This window comes from Arachis ipaensis, chromosome B8 (assembly GCF_059453495.1).
Source record: "Arachis ipaensis isolate K30076 ecotype BB chromosome B8, ASM5945349v1, whole genome shotgun sequence".
NCBI lineage: Eukaryota > Viridiplantae > Streptophyta > Magnoliopsida > Fabales > Fabaceae > Arachis > Arachis ipaensis.
Window position 1 is genome coordinate 13,993,541 of NC_142443.1, and position 15,725 is coordinate 14,009,265.

Below are 15,725 nucleotides of genomic sequence, written 5' to 3' on the forward strand. Positions count from 1 at the left end.
AATAGGAGGATAACGACCTGTCTTACAAAAGGGAAAAACAAAGAAAAAAGAAAAAACAACCAGAGAAATAGAGAATCATAGCCTTTCGATCTCACAATATGTCTTACAAAAGGAAAAAACAAAGAGAAAAGAAAAAACAACTAGTGAATCATAGCCTTTCGATTTCACAATATATCTAAGCAGGGAAGTTCTCTAGAAAGATGCGAGTCTTTGCACCGTATAGAGGCCAAATATCTAGTTATGTCCCACAAAACTTGTTTAACCAAAAATCTACTATTGAAGGTGCATAAATTGCGTTCCACTCAAATACACGTATAAATTTTCTAAAATAACTAACATGAAAAAAATTAAAAAGGGGAAGGCGAAACTTAGCAGGAACGAATTTGAGTAGGAAGGAATAGTGGAAGGGAAGAAATGTTCTTCATTTATCAAGGGAGGTGTTCTTCAATGAAAAGATGGAACGAATCAAATTAATACTGATTTGATAAAAAATTTAGAAGGAATTGAATAGAATTCACCGATTATTTTATATTTACAGTGTATCAAAATTAAATTGTAAAAAATACCGTAAAACAGCAAACAATGTTTGCGTCTTTCACAGCTATGAAAACGTTGATACCCAAATAGATGAACAAATAATAATAATAATAATGAAAGATGGGTTCTTTCTTGCTGGTTGATTACTGTTCTGGTGGTTGAAGGAATCAAAGTGGCGAGTTTTATATAATTGAAGATGACAGTATGACACACAAACGTAAATGCATACATTGATTAATAATTTTATATCAATGGAAAAATATTTTAAATTTTTAAATAAGATTTTAATTTTGATATACTCATAATATAAATAAAAAATATTAAAAAATTAATATTTTTTATCGATATTAATTAATATTTTATTTTTATACTATTGAAATTTATAATTTATAATTTATTATAAAATAATTTTTGTTAGACAAAATATTAACCAAAAAAAGTTAAATTTTACTGGTCACATATCATTACTTAATATAAATAGTGTTACAGATTTATTCAATTAAATTAAATTAGTGATGTGATAATATACTATTAGATATTTATATAAAATATTTTTATATTATTAATCCATTAAAACTATATTCTTTAAAAAAATTAAATAATAAGCATACAAGTCAATACTATATATCTACCTACATCTTTTATTATATTCAATCCCTTATAATAATAAGATGAGTCTTGAATAACTGTTCATCATTATTTTAGAAACTCTTCATTGTCAGTGTAATTAAGCCAGCAGTCACATACATTCATTTATAATAAATAAATCTTTATTTTGGTTTCATGTTTTCTTTTCTACATGCAATGATGGATAATAGTAAACACTACCTAAAAGTAATTAAGGGGTCAATTTTAAGAGAGTTTAAGTTTAAAAGTCGATTAAATTAGGTATAATGTAGCTATAATTATTTAAAAGAAAATAATAAATTAAGCTTATTACAAAATTAGCTTGCATATCTTTTTCTATATAGACAAACACCAATAACTTGAGTTTTATTTGGTTAAATAAGTTATTGACTATACTACGTATACACTAAAATTAGTCATTAAAGTCAATCACTAATATAAAATATATGTTGAAATATAAATATATATTTAAAATAAATTAAACTACACATATATTTATAAATAAATATATTAATGACTGATTTTAGTGTAAGAATAATATTTTGAATAAACCATTCATCATGTACCCAAAAAAGGGGGGAGGAAAAAAATAATTAGACGGTCAAAGAAGGTGAAGAAAAAAGGAGGAAACATGTCTTTAATCACCAAAGGTTTAACACTAAGAGCAAACCTTTGGATAATTGTTTCAAACAAAGAAAGATGTCCTAACTTGTCTAGGTATATATGGTCCAAAATAGGAATAAAGGTGTTTGAAAATCTTATGCCACCTTTCTTTTTAATTAGAAAAAAGAACACAAAACAAACAAAAAACTTTTGAAGTAAATAGTATCCATGGTGAAATTTTGAAGAGTCAATGAGCTAGGGCCATGTCCCTCCAAATATTTTATAAAAAAATTTGACTACTTTGTGTATATTGTATTGGTTAATTGGTTGTGATATTATTATGAGATTTTCCTAAGTGTTTGTTCTTGAGTTTTATAATTCTTGCCACATCCTCTTTTTCTCTTTGTTTTTTTATAAGACAACCCCAAACAATTTTTTGGCTTGTTTTAATTTCTTTTCTTTCTCTCAACACTATCAAACCTCCATTCATATGATAAGCAATATTTTTTAAGCTTATAATTAGAAGTATAAGTTAATTAATTCATTATTTTTTTAGAAAAAAATTCCATTTTAATATTAAAGATTATATATATTATTTTTCATGGTATTTCTCAGCCTAGTAGATTAAGGATTAATTTATTGTGGATCTAAACTCAATTTAATAATTTGTCGTGGGATAATAAATTATTACATGTATAAAACGAAATTCAAATTCTTGACACTTAGTTAAACGAACCAGTGAATTATTAACTATTCAATCAATTCAAATTATATATCATAACTAGTTATTAAAAAAATAGTTAAATATCTACCACTACAATAAACTATATTTTAGTCCAAAATCATTTTAACTTCAAAACTTTGTTCTCTTATAGGTGGTTCAATAATGCATATGGAATAAAAAATTTATTAAAGTCAAGTTATCTGAATAGAAAGAATATATGAGTAGAATGTAATTAATTGATTGAGACTATAACTTAAAAAAAAAAAAAAAAGAGTTAAAGAATTTTTTTAATTTAATTTGTTTTTTTGGAGATGAGCTAGATTAGCCAAGGTGTAGAATATTCATACAAGTGTTCAACATAGAATCTCAAAAACAAGTGTTTTTTTTTTTTTTTTTTTTTTTTTGGTCTTGGGCTAAGCCCATAAACCCTACCCAAACCCATAATCCAACCCGCCCAAACCCAAACCCCAAACTGATCTTTTCCCTCTCAAGGCGTTGAATTGCAACAGCAAGAGATAAGCTTCCATGGCATCCAAGCTAAGATCCTGGTTTCTTCCACTTTCCGATTGATCTTGTCTGGAATCAAGGCGTGGTTTGGTTCATGAAGTCCACATCAGGTCTCTCTGTTGGCATCACCTCCGCAAGAAGCTTCGCCCCAGAGGTTGAGTCACTGCCTGAACCCATGATTTTTCAGGTTCTTCTCCTATATCCTCTATTGGTAACCTCGTTATCTTACCTCTACTGACCCTATCTTTTCTGAATTATCAAGATATTCTGAATTTATCTTTTCTTAATATTTCCGCAATTTCTTGTGTAGGATATATACACCACGACGCATGCAGTTTGTTCAAGTTTGTTAGCTGAGCAATTATATGAGCCAGACGATTTCCATTCCTAGGAATCCAGGTAAACCCACTGTCTAGCAATCGGTTTCTTAGAATTTGAATATCTTGCAGAATTGCTTCAATTTCTCCTATTGAACCTTGAGATTTTATTGCCTGAATTAATTGCTGGTTGTCTGATTCAATAAGCGTTCTTCCCATTCCCAGATTTTCCACTATTATAAGTGCTTGTCTAATTGCATTTGCCTCTGCTGCTAAACTAGAGTGAGCTTTAATTCTTCCGGAGAATCCCAGCTCTAATTCCCCTTTATCATTCCTGAATACTACAGCAATTGCCCCATCTCCAGTTTTCTTGTCAAAGGCGGCATCAACATTAGCTTTAAGCCAATTTGCAGGAGGAGGTCTCCATTTTGCTTGTTGAGTGCTTCTTTTTTTGAACTCTTTAGTTACTGTCTTGTCCTGTTTTATTGCTTCTCTGTGAGTTCTTTCCATTAATTTAGCTCTTATGATAGTGCTTTTGGGATTTGTTTGTTGTTCCTCGAATACTGCCTTATTTCTCGCTTTCCATATTTCCCAAGATAGAAATCCAATTCTACTAATTCTGTCTTCGTGGTCATCCCCTCCACTCCTTTTGATTTTCAAAATATTGTCTATCAACCAATTACCGAATGATGTTACTGTGTATTTGGTGGGTATGCAATGACATTGTGCACCAAACCAAGTTCCCCTAGTCCATTCACAAAGCAACACCGCATGCTCCACCGTTTCTTCCTCCTTTTTGCAAATTGAACATATTGGGTTGTCCCGCAGCCTTCTTTTGTATAAATTAGAGTTTACTGGAATAATGTTTTGAGCTGCCTTCCACAAAAACATCCTGATTTTCGACGGAACATTCATATTCCAAATTTCCTTCCAGAGTTCCCGGTTATCAGTGCTTGTAGATGGATTCTCGCTCAAACCTTCCAGTGTCTCCAATTTTGCTACTTGATACCCTGTTTTTATGCTATAGTTGCCATCCTCTCTGAAGGGCCAAAATAATGAATCTTCCTTTCTTACTATGCTTATGGGAGTTTTAAGAATCTGCTCACATACTTCCGGTGGGAAGAGGTCTTTGATTTTTGATACATTCCACCCTGTTCCTTCTGTTATAATTTCCTCCACTTTTTGAATGTTTGGATTTTCAGTAATTTCAGATCTGATTTCTCCCGATATCCATCTATCTCTCCAAATATTGACTTGAGATCCGCTTCCTATACTCCATTTACCCTTCCTTTTGAGAAGCTCTCTTCCTATTAAAATACTCTTCCATAACCATGACGCGTTTCTCTGAATTTTGGCATCCCAAAAGTTGCTATTAGGAAAATAGACAGCCTTAAGGACTTGAACCCAGATTGCATTTGGATTTTTCATAGCTCTCCATGCTTGTTTAGCTAAATGGGCCACATTCTGGCACTCTAAATCTTTGAATCCTAGCCCTCCATCTCTCTTACTCTTGGTTATTGAGCTCCATTTCTTCCAGTGGATGCCTCGTTCTTTTCCCGACGACGCCCACCAAAACTTAGCAATTTTTGAACTAAGTCTTTGACAGAAATATTTTGGGAGCTTAATCACATTCATTGCATATGCTGGTATGGCCTGTATGACTGCTTTAATTAAAATTTCTTTACCTGCCTGACTGAGAAGCTTTTCCTTCCACCCTTCTAGCTTGTTTAAAACTTTTTCTTCGATCCATGTAAGTACTCCGGCCGTTGATCTTCCCCAATATGCCGGCAATCCTAAATATTTCCCTGGCGAGTCCCACGTAGTCATTCCTAAAATCTCTTCAATATTGACTCTAGTTTGTATTGGGACTTGAGATCCAAAAGTGATTCCCGATTTCTCCAAATTTATTCTTTGTCCCGACGCCTCTGTATACTTGTTTAAGATTGAAATGATTTGGAAAATCTCTTCTTCACATGCCTCAGCCAAGATTATGCAGTCGTCAGCAAATAATAAATGAGTAAGTGTTGGTGCAGTGGAAGCTATTTTAAATCCTGATATGAGCTTTTTATCTTGTGCTTCATTCATAAGTATTGTAAGAACCTCAGCTGCGATAATAAACAAGTACGGTGACAATGGATCGCCCTGCCTTAATCCTCTCTGTGGTATTATCTTTTTGGAAAGCTCCCCGTTAATCTTGAATCGATAGTGGGTGCTCTTAACACAAGCCATCAAGCGCTTAACCCATATTTCATGAAACCCGAATGCTCTTAGAACCTTTTCAAGAAAATCCCATTCTAGTCGATCATAGGCCTTATTCATATCCAATTTTATGGCCACATTTTGTGATCCTCCATTTTTTCTGTTATTTAAACTATGATAAACCTCTTGTACTATAATAACATTATCTTGAATTAGTCTGCCGCTCACAAATGCACTTTGCGTTGGAGATATTATGTCTTCTAGTATACTCTTGAGTCTCATCACCATCACTTTTGCAATGATTTTATAAATAAAATTGCAACAGCTGATAGGCCTAAGTTGATTTAAGCATTCTGGATTTTTAGTTTTAGGAATGAGAACCACCACTGTTTCCCCAAATTCCTGAGGTAAACTCCCTTCATTAAAAAATTCTTTGACTGCACCATAAACTTCCTTGCTTATGATTTCCCAATGTTCTTGATAAAATAAGCCATTTAGTCCGTCCGGACCAGGTGCTTTTAGGCCTCCCATGCTGAAAACTGCATCTTTTACTTCCTTTTCTGTGACTTCTTGTAGCAGGTTCTGGTTCATCTCTTCTGTGACTTTCCTTGGAATTTTGTTGATGCAATCTTCCCAATTCAGCCTCTTTGTTGAAGAGAATAGATTTGAAAAATGATTTTCAATCAGAGACATGAGTTCCTTGTTCCCACATACCCACTGTCCTGCTGTGTTCTTAAGCTTCTCTATTTTGTTTTTGTTTCGCCTTTGAATGGTTGTTGCATGAAAGAAAGCAGTATTCTTGTCGCCCCATTGTAGCCATTTTAGCCTTGATCTTTGTCCCCAAAATTTCTCCTCTTGTCTCCATAAGAGCGTAATACTTTCCTTTAAGGCTTGTATCCTTTCTTGCTGATCCGCTGTGAACTCAGAATTCTGCAATCTGCTCAATTCTTCTTTCTTGCTCTGTATTTCTCTATCCGCTCTCTTAAAGGTGCTTCTACTCCATTTTTTTAATTCTTCCTTGCAATTTTTTATCCTCAATCCTACTCCAGCTCCTTCACTATCTGTCTCCCCCCCTCTGTTCCATCCCTTTTTAACAATTTCTTTGCACTCCTTGTGATCTGTCCAATATGCCTCAAATTTGAATGCTTTTTGAATTCTAATATTCTGCTCCAGCTTCAGCACCAATGGACAGTGGTCTGAACTCACAGCCGGTAAGGCTGAAAGGGAAGCATGTTGGTTTAAACTCCACCACTCCCAATTAGCCATGGCTCGATCTATTCTTTCTCTGGTTACAAACCCATTTCTTGGGTTACTAAACCAAGTAAACCTGCTGCCTTTTAAATCTAAGTCTATCAAAAAATTAGCATCCACAAAATTTCTAAATTCTCTCACATGTGCCTGAGGTTTTGGATGCATACCGATCTTCTCTTCTTGACTCAAAACATCATTAAAATCGCCTATGTACAGCTGCGCCTCCCCTACATTGGTAGTGGTGGCAGTGATATTTCTCCACTGTTTTCTTCTTTGCTTATAATTTGGGCAACCATACACAAAATTACCAATCCATCTGTTACCTTTTCTATCATCAACATAGGCTTTAATAAGATTATCATTCCAAAAGTAAACCTCAACATCATATTTTTCATTCCAAAACAAGGATAGACCACCGGACAAACCCCGGGGTTCTACACAAAACATGTTTTCAAAATGTAACCTTCTTTTGATTCTGCTAACATTTTTTTCTTTTGCCCTGGTCTCTATGAGGAATACTATGGCTGGCTTTATTTTTTTACATATATTTATAAGTTCCGAAACTGTCGCGGGAGCCGCCAGCCCGCGACAGTTCCAACTTACAATACTCATGGCTGAGTTGGGGGCATGTTAAGGCCCGCCTCCCCAGCCATTAAAATCTTCCCTATTTCCTCTTCGATCTGCATCACTTGCCCTTCCTGTTCCTCATATATTGCCTCTTTTCTGCACTTTTTCCTTCCTCGCAAGTGTAGACCAGCACTTTCTGCGTCCTCTTCTTCATTCTCAGCACCTTCAATCATCATTGGTATTTCATCATCCCTTCTTCTTTTTAATTTCAGACTCTTGTTAATGTGGCTAGCCAACTCTGTCTCCCAAGTTTCTGCTATAGATTCCGTTTGTTTTGCTACTTCATCTTTCTCATCCTCTTCATTTGCTAATTCCACGATGTATAGGTCTCCATCATCTGAGCTGTAAATTTGTTGTCCTGCCTGTAGATAATTACTAACTGTCTTTGCTTGTTCCCTATAATTCCACCATAAATGTCTTTGGTCAAGGTCATTCTCCCCCTGCACTCTTTTTCCTAATTCATTCTTTTCTTTCTTATCCTGTTTGTCTCCTTCCATGGCCCTCTTAAAAAATTCCACCTCTTTTCTTCTTATCCCTATCATTGTTGATATATTTTGTTCCCCTTTAGTTAGCCCAATTTCTGTTATGAAGTTAATGCCAATGGGCTTGGATGTACTGCTGGCCCAATATTTTCTTTCCTCTGGACTATTACTAGGCTTCTTTGATTCACTTGCTTCCCTTTCAGCATTCTCCATTTCTTTTATCTCTCTAACTTTATTTTGCTTGTGGGTTACTTGCATGGGCTCAACTCCTTTCTCTTTTAGTTTCAAATTATGGAAATGACCTTTTAAAGCTGACCCAGTCCCCTTCTCATAAATTACTTTCTCACCCTCCCCCTCTTCTAATGTTATTCCAACAATTCTTTTATCTTTTTTTGTTTCTTTCCCAACGTTCTGACCAGCACTATTTCCAAGATATTGTGTATCTTTTTTCCGGTTCATTTCTTCTATCTCCATCTGTTGTTGGAACCTTCTAGTTACCTGTAGGTCTGCTCCTGTGCCACCAGCTTCTACAGTATTTGCCTGCTCTTGGATAGGACTGCCTTCTCTTCCTCCTTCCGAATCCCACTCTCTATTCTGTGTGTTTTTTCCACGCGCCACCCATAAATTTGACTCTGAAATTTTAGTTCCGTTGCCGTCTTGCCTGATTCCAGCTTTTTCAGCCAATGAAGAAATCGACCGGAGTCCCAGAGCTGAAAGATCTGGCCCATATCTTGGTAAGTTTGAGTTATCAATAGCCATTGCCTTCTCCTCTTTGCAGCTTCTCTTATCATGACCTATCCTTCCACAATTATAGCAATAATCATATAACCTTTCATATTTGAATGAAGCCCAAGAATAGCTGCCATCATTTCTCTTTGTTTGTTCTTCGGTCCAAGTCTTAAGTTCAGTATTTGGATTGATATGCTGTTACTTATCCCATTCTACTTCTAATTACCTTTTGAACCTTCCTTCAAATCCTCATTTAATTCTTAATTGTGTTTATATAAAAGCCTTCAACCTCTTCATTCTGCTTCACCACCAATCACCGCCACCATCACCATTTCCCTTATCATCATCCTTTCACCATTTTTTTCTGCAAAATCAGAAACTTTAAACTGATTTTGCATCTGGGGTTGTGCCAAATTTCTAACTTGTAACTGAAGTTTAAACCTTTTTCACTTCTCAACAGAACTTACCATACATATATAGCACAAAAGTGAAGAAGCTACTTTTCAATTTTAAATTTTCAATTTTTTTTCATCATGAGTACAAAATCTGATTCAGGCAATGTATTGAATAATTCTGATGCAATTGTGATCTCTGGGAAGATCATGGTTGCAGTAGTGGTATTGCTGTCATTGGTGTTTGTTTTTGTCTTTATGCTTCATCTCTATTCCAAGTTTTCAATGTGGCGTGTTCAGCAAGAAACCTCCATTCCTTCACCACAAATCCGCCGTCACCGCCGCCACCGCCGCCATCGCCACCTTGTATTCGCCTCTGCCGAAGACGCTATCCTCCATGGAACTCAAAATGTTGGGCTTGACCCTTCAATTCTTAAGTCCATACCTGTGTTGGTGTTCCAACCCCATGAATTCAAAGAGGATTTAGAATGTGCTGTTTGCATATCTGAGCTTGTTGAAGGTGAAAAGTTTAGAGCTTTGCCACGTTGCAATCATGGGTTCCATGTTGATTGCATTGACATGTGGTTCCAATCACATTCTACTTGTCCCCTTTGTAGGACACTAGTTACTGGAAAACTCTCTAAGCTAAATAATAGCACTCCAAGTGTTCGAGAGAATGTCACAGAGAACAGTGAGTCATCATCAGAGGCTGAAAACTCTGCTGATGTGAATACCAATGATGAGTCTTCAAATTTTCCCACACATGTGTTGGTTTGGGGTGATCAAACACAATTTTCACACACTACTGAGGATCCACATTGCTCATCATCATCTGGTTCATGTTCTTCAAGCAGTGAGAGTGGAAGTGATAGTTGCACTAGTAGCAGCAGCAATGGAAGAAACAATAATGGAGTGTTGGTGATTGATATACCAAATGATGAGGTCATTCCTGAAGATGATGATGAGATGAAATCATCATCACCAATGGTAGCAAGATTGAGGTCAATCAAGAGGCTTCTAAGTAGGGACAAAAAGTCAACTAGTCCTTGTATTCCCAATTCTTTTGATGTGGAACAAGCATAGAATTAGGAGTTTGTTGATGTTATTCATTTCAATTATTATTTATTTTCAGTACATATTCTGATATTTCTCAATTGAAACTGTTGTAAAAAGAAGGCAAAATGAAAAGCTGGTGTAATATGTAGTTCTATAATAATTTTCATATGTTTAATTGTGATCTTTTTGTTGTAGTTAGCTTGACTCAATGCCATTACTCCACTACTTCATATAGTAAAGTAGTGAAACATCTTTCTCTTTTTATCTTATTAATTTAAAAGAGTGAATAAATATGTAGAACTAATTTTTAATTAGTCAAATTTTTATTGTAAATTTTTTTAATCCTTATTTTTTGAAGATTTAAAATTGGGATTTAAGATTTGGAATTTAGGATAAAGAAAAATACAAATGAGTGTGTCTAGGTATGCATGGTGTCTAAAATTTGTGTGCAAATAAATTTATTATTAACAGGAGATAGTGATTAAATAAAAAATGTTTAATGTAATGATTTCAGAATTTTAATTATAAGGAATAAATAGTCAAATTAGTTCTCGAAAAATCACTCATTCTTTAAATTAGTCTCCGAAAGAATTTGTAATCAAATTCATCCTTCAAAGATTTTATATTAAACCATTCTTCCATCTTAGCTCGTGAGACTTCTTTATTGTTGTCATCAACTAAGATGGAAGAATGGTTTAATATTTTAAATTAGTCATTTAGTCCTTTCGTCACTTTCATTGCTAACGGCGTCAAAATTTGTTGATGTGACACGTTAAGTAACACCACAACACATACATAGTAATTCTAATTAGCGGCTAACATGATAAATTTATAAAATTAGATCAAATCAACCTTAAGTTCTTCTCTCAATTAAGTTTTGATTTGATTTAATTTTATAAACTTATCATATTAATAGTCAATTAAGACTCTTACGTATGCATTATAATATCACTTAACAATCAATTTTGATACTGTAAACAAAAAAAATGAGAAAAGGATTAACACGATTAATTTAAAATATTTAAAAAATAAATTCGATTAAAAAAAATTTTTTGAGGACTATTTAGAGTTATCTAGACGAATTTGATTATTTATCATTTTAAATTATTATTTAAACATAATAATTTCATAAGGTGGCCCTTCACTCTATTGTCTACTTTAACTCCTTCAAACCCATCAAATAAGTCTTGTTGACAAATAATTTGTTTAATATATGTTTCCAATATGGTGGCAGGAACAAGTGCAACTGCAATCGATCATTATCAATCATTTGGCTAATGTTAATAGTATACAAATTAGTATACATAATATTATAGGAAACATTTTAAGTGTATCGGGAAGTATCGGTGCACCAGTTGTTTTAACCGTTGATTTTAATTAATATATATTATATATATTTTTTATAATTCAAATTAACGGTTAAAATAACTGGAGTACCGATATTTCCAATACACTTGAAATGTTTTCAATATTATATTATATTTTATACACTACACTTTCTCTTTATATATTAAGTATTTGAATGTTATAATTGTTGGTTGTTTAACACTTTCATATAACGTTCAGAATTCGCTTTTAGAGCATTGTATTTTTCAATAAATTTAAAAAAAAAATAAAAAAGATGATTCGCTTCTGACAAATTCGTTTTTAAAAATTTAAAAAAAAAAAAATTTGTCCCCCGATGAATTCACTTTTTGAAATTTAAACAATTTGCTCTATTAAATTCTATTTGTCTTCGTATCCAATTATCCATGGAAATCACCAATAATTCTTATTTTTTGGAATTTCACCTCCCAACAAATATGTAATTTTTGTTTTCCTGTTAATGTATTCTCATTTATTGAAAGGGAATTAGTGAAGAGTTAAGTTGGGAGAAAAATAAAGATCGTAACAAATTTTTTAAGAGAAGTGTGCATTAACATGATAATTTTTATTCTTTAATTTTTTTATTGTAAAAGAAACAATTTTTATTTTTTATCCAATTTCTCTTTTTATCATAATATTTAATGGTGTTTGCGGATCAAATCCGATCGGATATTGTCAAAATCTCAATTTGATCTGCATTAAACTCGTCGGATCCGATCCAATATCTACATTTTTAGGCTTGGATCTAATCCACATATTTATGGATTGGAAATAAGATATCAGATATATTTGTAAAATAGAAATTATATTAAAAAAACTTATTTCTTAAAAAAAAATAAAACTCCATTCACTCTTTTAAACATGTTTATTCTTAAAATATTATTAAATCAACTTTTTTTAAATAACAAAAATAAAATAATACGAATTGGATCCAATTATTATGTGGATCGAATTATATTAGTAAATTATAGATTAGAGTGGATAAATACTGTGAATTTATGAGTATTCTGATCTATAAATACCCATAATAGTATTACTCTTTTAGTTAATCAGTATTTTTATCTATATATGATTGAGTAGTTTTCATCTTTTACATTAAAAAAAATGTAAAAATATTATAAATGATCGTTGGGAAGAGACAATGAAACACTAATCAAGAATTGGTTATTATAGTGAGCATGAAATGAAGCCATAAACATTTTTAACAAATGAAAAAAGTTACTTGTACTTTTATTAAAAAAGTTTCTTGTTTTTTTTTTCTTTTTCTTGTATGCACATCAAGCTGACACATTCTTTTTAATTATTGGATGAAACATTAATTTTACATTTCATTCATTAATGGAAAAAAAAGCTTCTCTGGTCAGTGTATGAATAAAGATGAATAATATTTATAAATTATAATTACTTAAATTGTTTGGACTTCAGCACTCATAAGACTTACAAAATTAAGGGGGAAAAAATTGGCAGCAGAAATAGTCTGGACTTTGAAACAAGGAACTTATATATAACATGACTTTTATGATCTTCCTATTCTTGAATTTCTGGTATTCTTATAAACAAATCCATATGCAGCTCATATTCAAAGCCAAATATAACATAATTAAAGTATTCTTCAATTACATATGCTATCAAGCTTATCTAAATTCACCCAATGCTAATGCATTTGCCACTAAATTTTAATATCATGTAAATAAAAATAAAAGTAGGAATTTGCAATCTATGATAGTGATACTATTATTAATACATGAACAACATTCAAGTAACCAAATAAAGGGGACCATAGTTATGTGAATTAGCATGGTTTCCTTGGTGAAGTGACATATAAGGTATCTCACTCTCCTTTCTCTTTGTGCCTTTAAAGAAACTTGTTAATGGGCCAGAATAATAAGATGTTGAACTCCATTGCTTCCCTTCATCAATGTTTTTGTTTTGTGTTATTGGACCAGAAACATGCCCATGATGCTTTTCACTACTATAATAAGCATTTGACTTAGTACTTTTATTTTTATTCTCAGATTTCAACCATGAAACCAATGAATTCTTCCATGATTTCTTTCCCTTCTTATTCTCTTTGAATTTTCCTCTTGATTCTTCAGGGTGCACTAATGATGATGAACAACTCTTCAGTTTTGCTTCCTTCCCATATTGTCTTGCTTCCTCCAAGAACTATATATAATCAAAAGCAAAATAATATGAAGTTAGAAAACATGTTATTCATGATATAACTCAAAATTAAACCTCCTAAGAAAAATACTAATAAATGCCAAAATATTTTGCGGCATGCTTATTGTGATAATCTAACTCAAAAGTTCACCTAAATAATAAAACGGTAAACTCGATCCAGAGATCTAGATGTTTACACTCATAACAATTTTCAGATTATCTTAAAAATTTGATAATTTTATGAGTTACTTTATCAGTCGAAACATATTTGTCGGAATCTTCAACATATGCAAAATCACATAATCATATACATTAATATATATGCAAAATTAAACCAAGAATGAAGCATGTATATATATATATATATATATATATATATATATTACCTGAGAAAAATCTTCTTGTAGATAAAATCCATAGTCATCATAGTGATGATTTTCTTCATATCTTGGATGTGATTCATCAGAGTTCATCATTGTAAACAAAAAACTAATAAAAAGCTTGAGCAGAATCAGAAGAACTTCAAGAGAAAGATGAATTCAAAAATTTTCTAAGGTTGATGGTTGCCAACTTGGCTAGAAAGCTCTTCCTTGAGTGTGATGCTTCCTCATCCTACCTAACAAGAATTATGTCATATAGTGGAAAGTAGTAGTCCTTCAAAAATAAAATAAAATAAAATAAAATTAGCTTCTAACTTATACAGCAAATTTAATTCACATGGGGTTGGAAAATTTACCATCTTTGATCACAAAAAGCAAAGTTCAACAGCTCCTCAACAAGACATCACAATCACAAGGCCAGTTTATGGAGAAATGACAGAAACACTCATAGTGGTGCAATTATATTAAGAAATTGATGTGATTTAGAAGGTGCAATTATATTATATAAATATATGTGAATGGATATTATATAGTGTCTTATATATAACATGTTTCCTAGTACAACAAAATCAAGATTCACCAACATACCAAACTGTTAGGCTAATAATGCCAATAAGAAAATGGTAAAGATTTAAGGAGACACTACTCATATTATTTATCATTATGAATAAATATAGAGAACTAATTTTTAATTGGTTGGTATTAACTAGTTATTTTATTGTAAAATTATTTTTAACCTTTTTTTTTAATAGAATTTAGGGTTTAGAATTAGGATTTAGGGTTAAAATTAAGGATTTAAAATTTATAAATTTAGGATTTAATATAATTTTTTTTTAAAAATTGTTTATATTGACTGAGAAAAATTGACTTCTTAGTTAATCTCAATTATTATTAGGACTAATCATATACTATAAATAACTAAACTTACCATTCAAGGTAGAATTGAAGATCAACAAACAAATTGGAGAGAAGATTTAAATTTTTGAAAGGAACTTGGCATCCTTATTTCCTTGAGAGGAGGTTAGGTAACATCATTATAGTAAATCAATTTATTTTCTCTCATGGGGCCGTATATATAATGGCCTCCACTTCACTTTCGGTTAGCTTTTTTTAATGGGAAAAAACTATTTTTCAAAAGGATTTTAAAAAAAATCAATAGTTTACACTGTTAAAGCATTCACAATGTTGAAGAAGGGAAAGAATAGTAAAATGAAATTAAAGGAAAAATTGACCTTGACTTATATAGCCTTCAAACTTCAATGTACTTAAGGAGCTTTTTTTTTAATAATTGTATTCACTATTCTTAGATTGGTTTTCTTAATTCATAACAATTAAAATTAGACAAATAATTTTATTACTCTAATGTTCTACAAGTTAATAACATTTGTATTATAGTGAAAACGGAATATCACATTGTATAAATTAATAAGAAAAATTACATGGATACTTTCATATTTGATGGAATTCATCATGACCTCTTTTTCTAAACATCATTTTAGTAGTTTAGTATTAGTTAAATTTGAAGAAAGGACAATTATGTTTCTAAAGATAAGGGAAATTGAATTGAATTTTACCAAATTTTAAAAGAAAATGAATATAATTTACCCATAATCCAGGTTGGAGTATTAAAAAGTCTTCTTTAGAAGGGTTTGCCACTTGAATATAAATCTTTGGTGTTTTTAACATTATATGAAGTATATTAAAAATGAATAAATTAATTAAGGAGAGCAAAAACCATTTATAAACCTTATACCTTATAACTTGTT

At 31.9% G+C, this 15,725-nt stretch overlaps 2 protein-coding genes across 6 annotated transcripts; one reads left to right on the plus strand and one right to left on the minus strand.

The window, feature by feature from the left end:
- Positions 1-8,871: 8,871 nt before the first annotated feature.
- On the plus strand, positions 8,872-10,217 carry LOC107610526 (RING-H2 finger protein ATL60-like). Its single transcript, XM_016312573.3, has one exon. It carries the CDS (start codon positions 9,137-9,139, stop codon positions 10,076-10,078), a length of 942 nt encoding a protein of 313 aa, XP_016168059.1. The 5' UTR covers positions 8,872-9,136; the 3' UTR covers positions 10,079-10,217.
- A 2,659-nt stretch (positions 10,218-12,876) lies between these two features.
- Positions 12,877-14,989, minus strand: LOC107612206 (uncharacterized). 5 transcript variants are annotated; one of them, XM_021108895.2, is made up of 3 exons: positions 14,888-14,989; positions 13,966-14,191; positions 12,877-13,582 (listed from the first exon to the last, which is right to left on the minus strand). In XM_021108895.2, the coding sequence occupies exons 2-3, from the start codon at positions 14,053-14,055 to the stop codon at positions 13,172-13,174; spliced, it is 501 nt and encodes a 166-aa protein (XP_020964554.2). In that variant the 5' UTR covers positions 14,056-14,191; positions 14,888-14,989; the 3' UTR covers positions 12,877-13,171. The 5 variants fall into 5 exon arrangements, with proteins under 5 accessions (XP_020964554.2, XP_088353451.1, XP_016169501.2 ...); XM_088497325.1 differs by having other exon boundaries at positions 13,966-14,195; positions 14,888-14,951; XM_016314015.3 differs by lacking the exon at positions 14,888-14,989 and adding an exon at positions 14,316-14,452.
- Positions 14,990-15,725: the final 736 nt, after the last annotated feature.

What these genes read in the sequence shown, in the direction of transcription:
- LOC107610526 (XM_016312573.3), top strand. Translation starts at nt 9,137, where the DNA reads ATGAGTACAAAATCTGATTCAGGCAATGTATTGAATAATTCTGATGCA.
- LOC107612206 (XM_021108895.2), bottom strand. Translation starts at nt 14,055, where the DNA reads ATGATGAACTCTGATGAATCACATCCAAGATATGAAGAAAATCATCAC. An exon ending in TACAAGAAGATTTTTCTCAG is followed by an intron (nt 13,583 to 13,965) that starts GTAATATATATA and finishes GATTATATATAG; the next exon opens with TTCTTGGAGGAAGCAAGACA.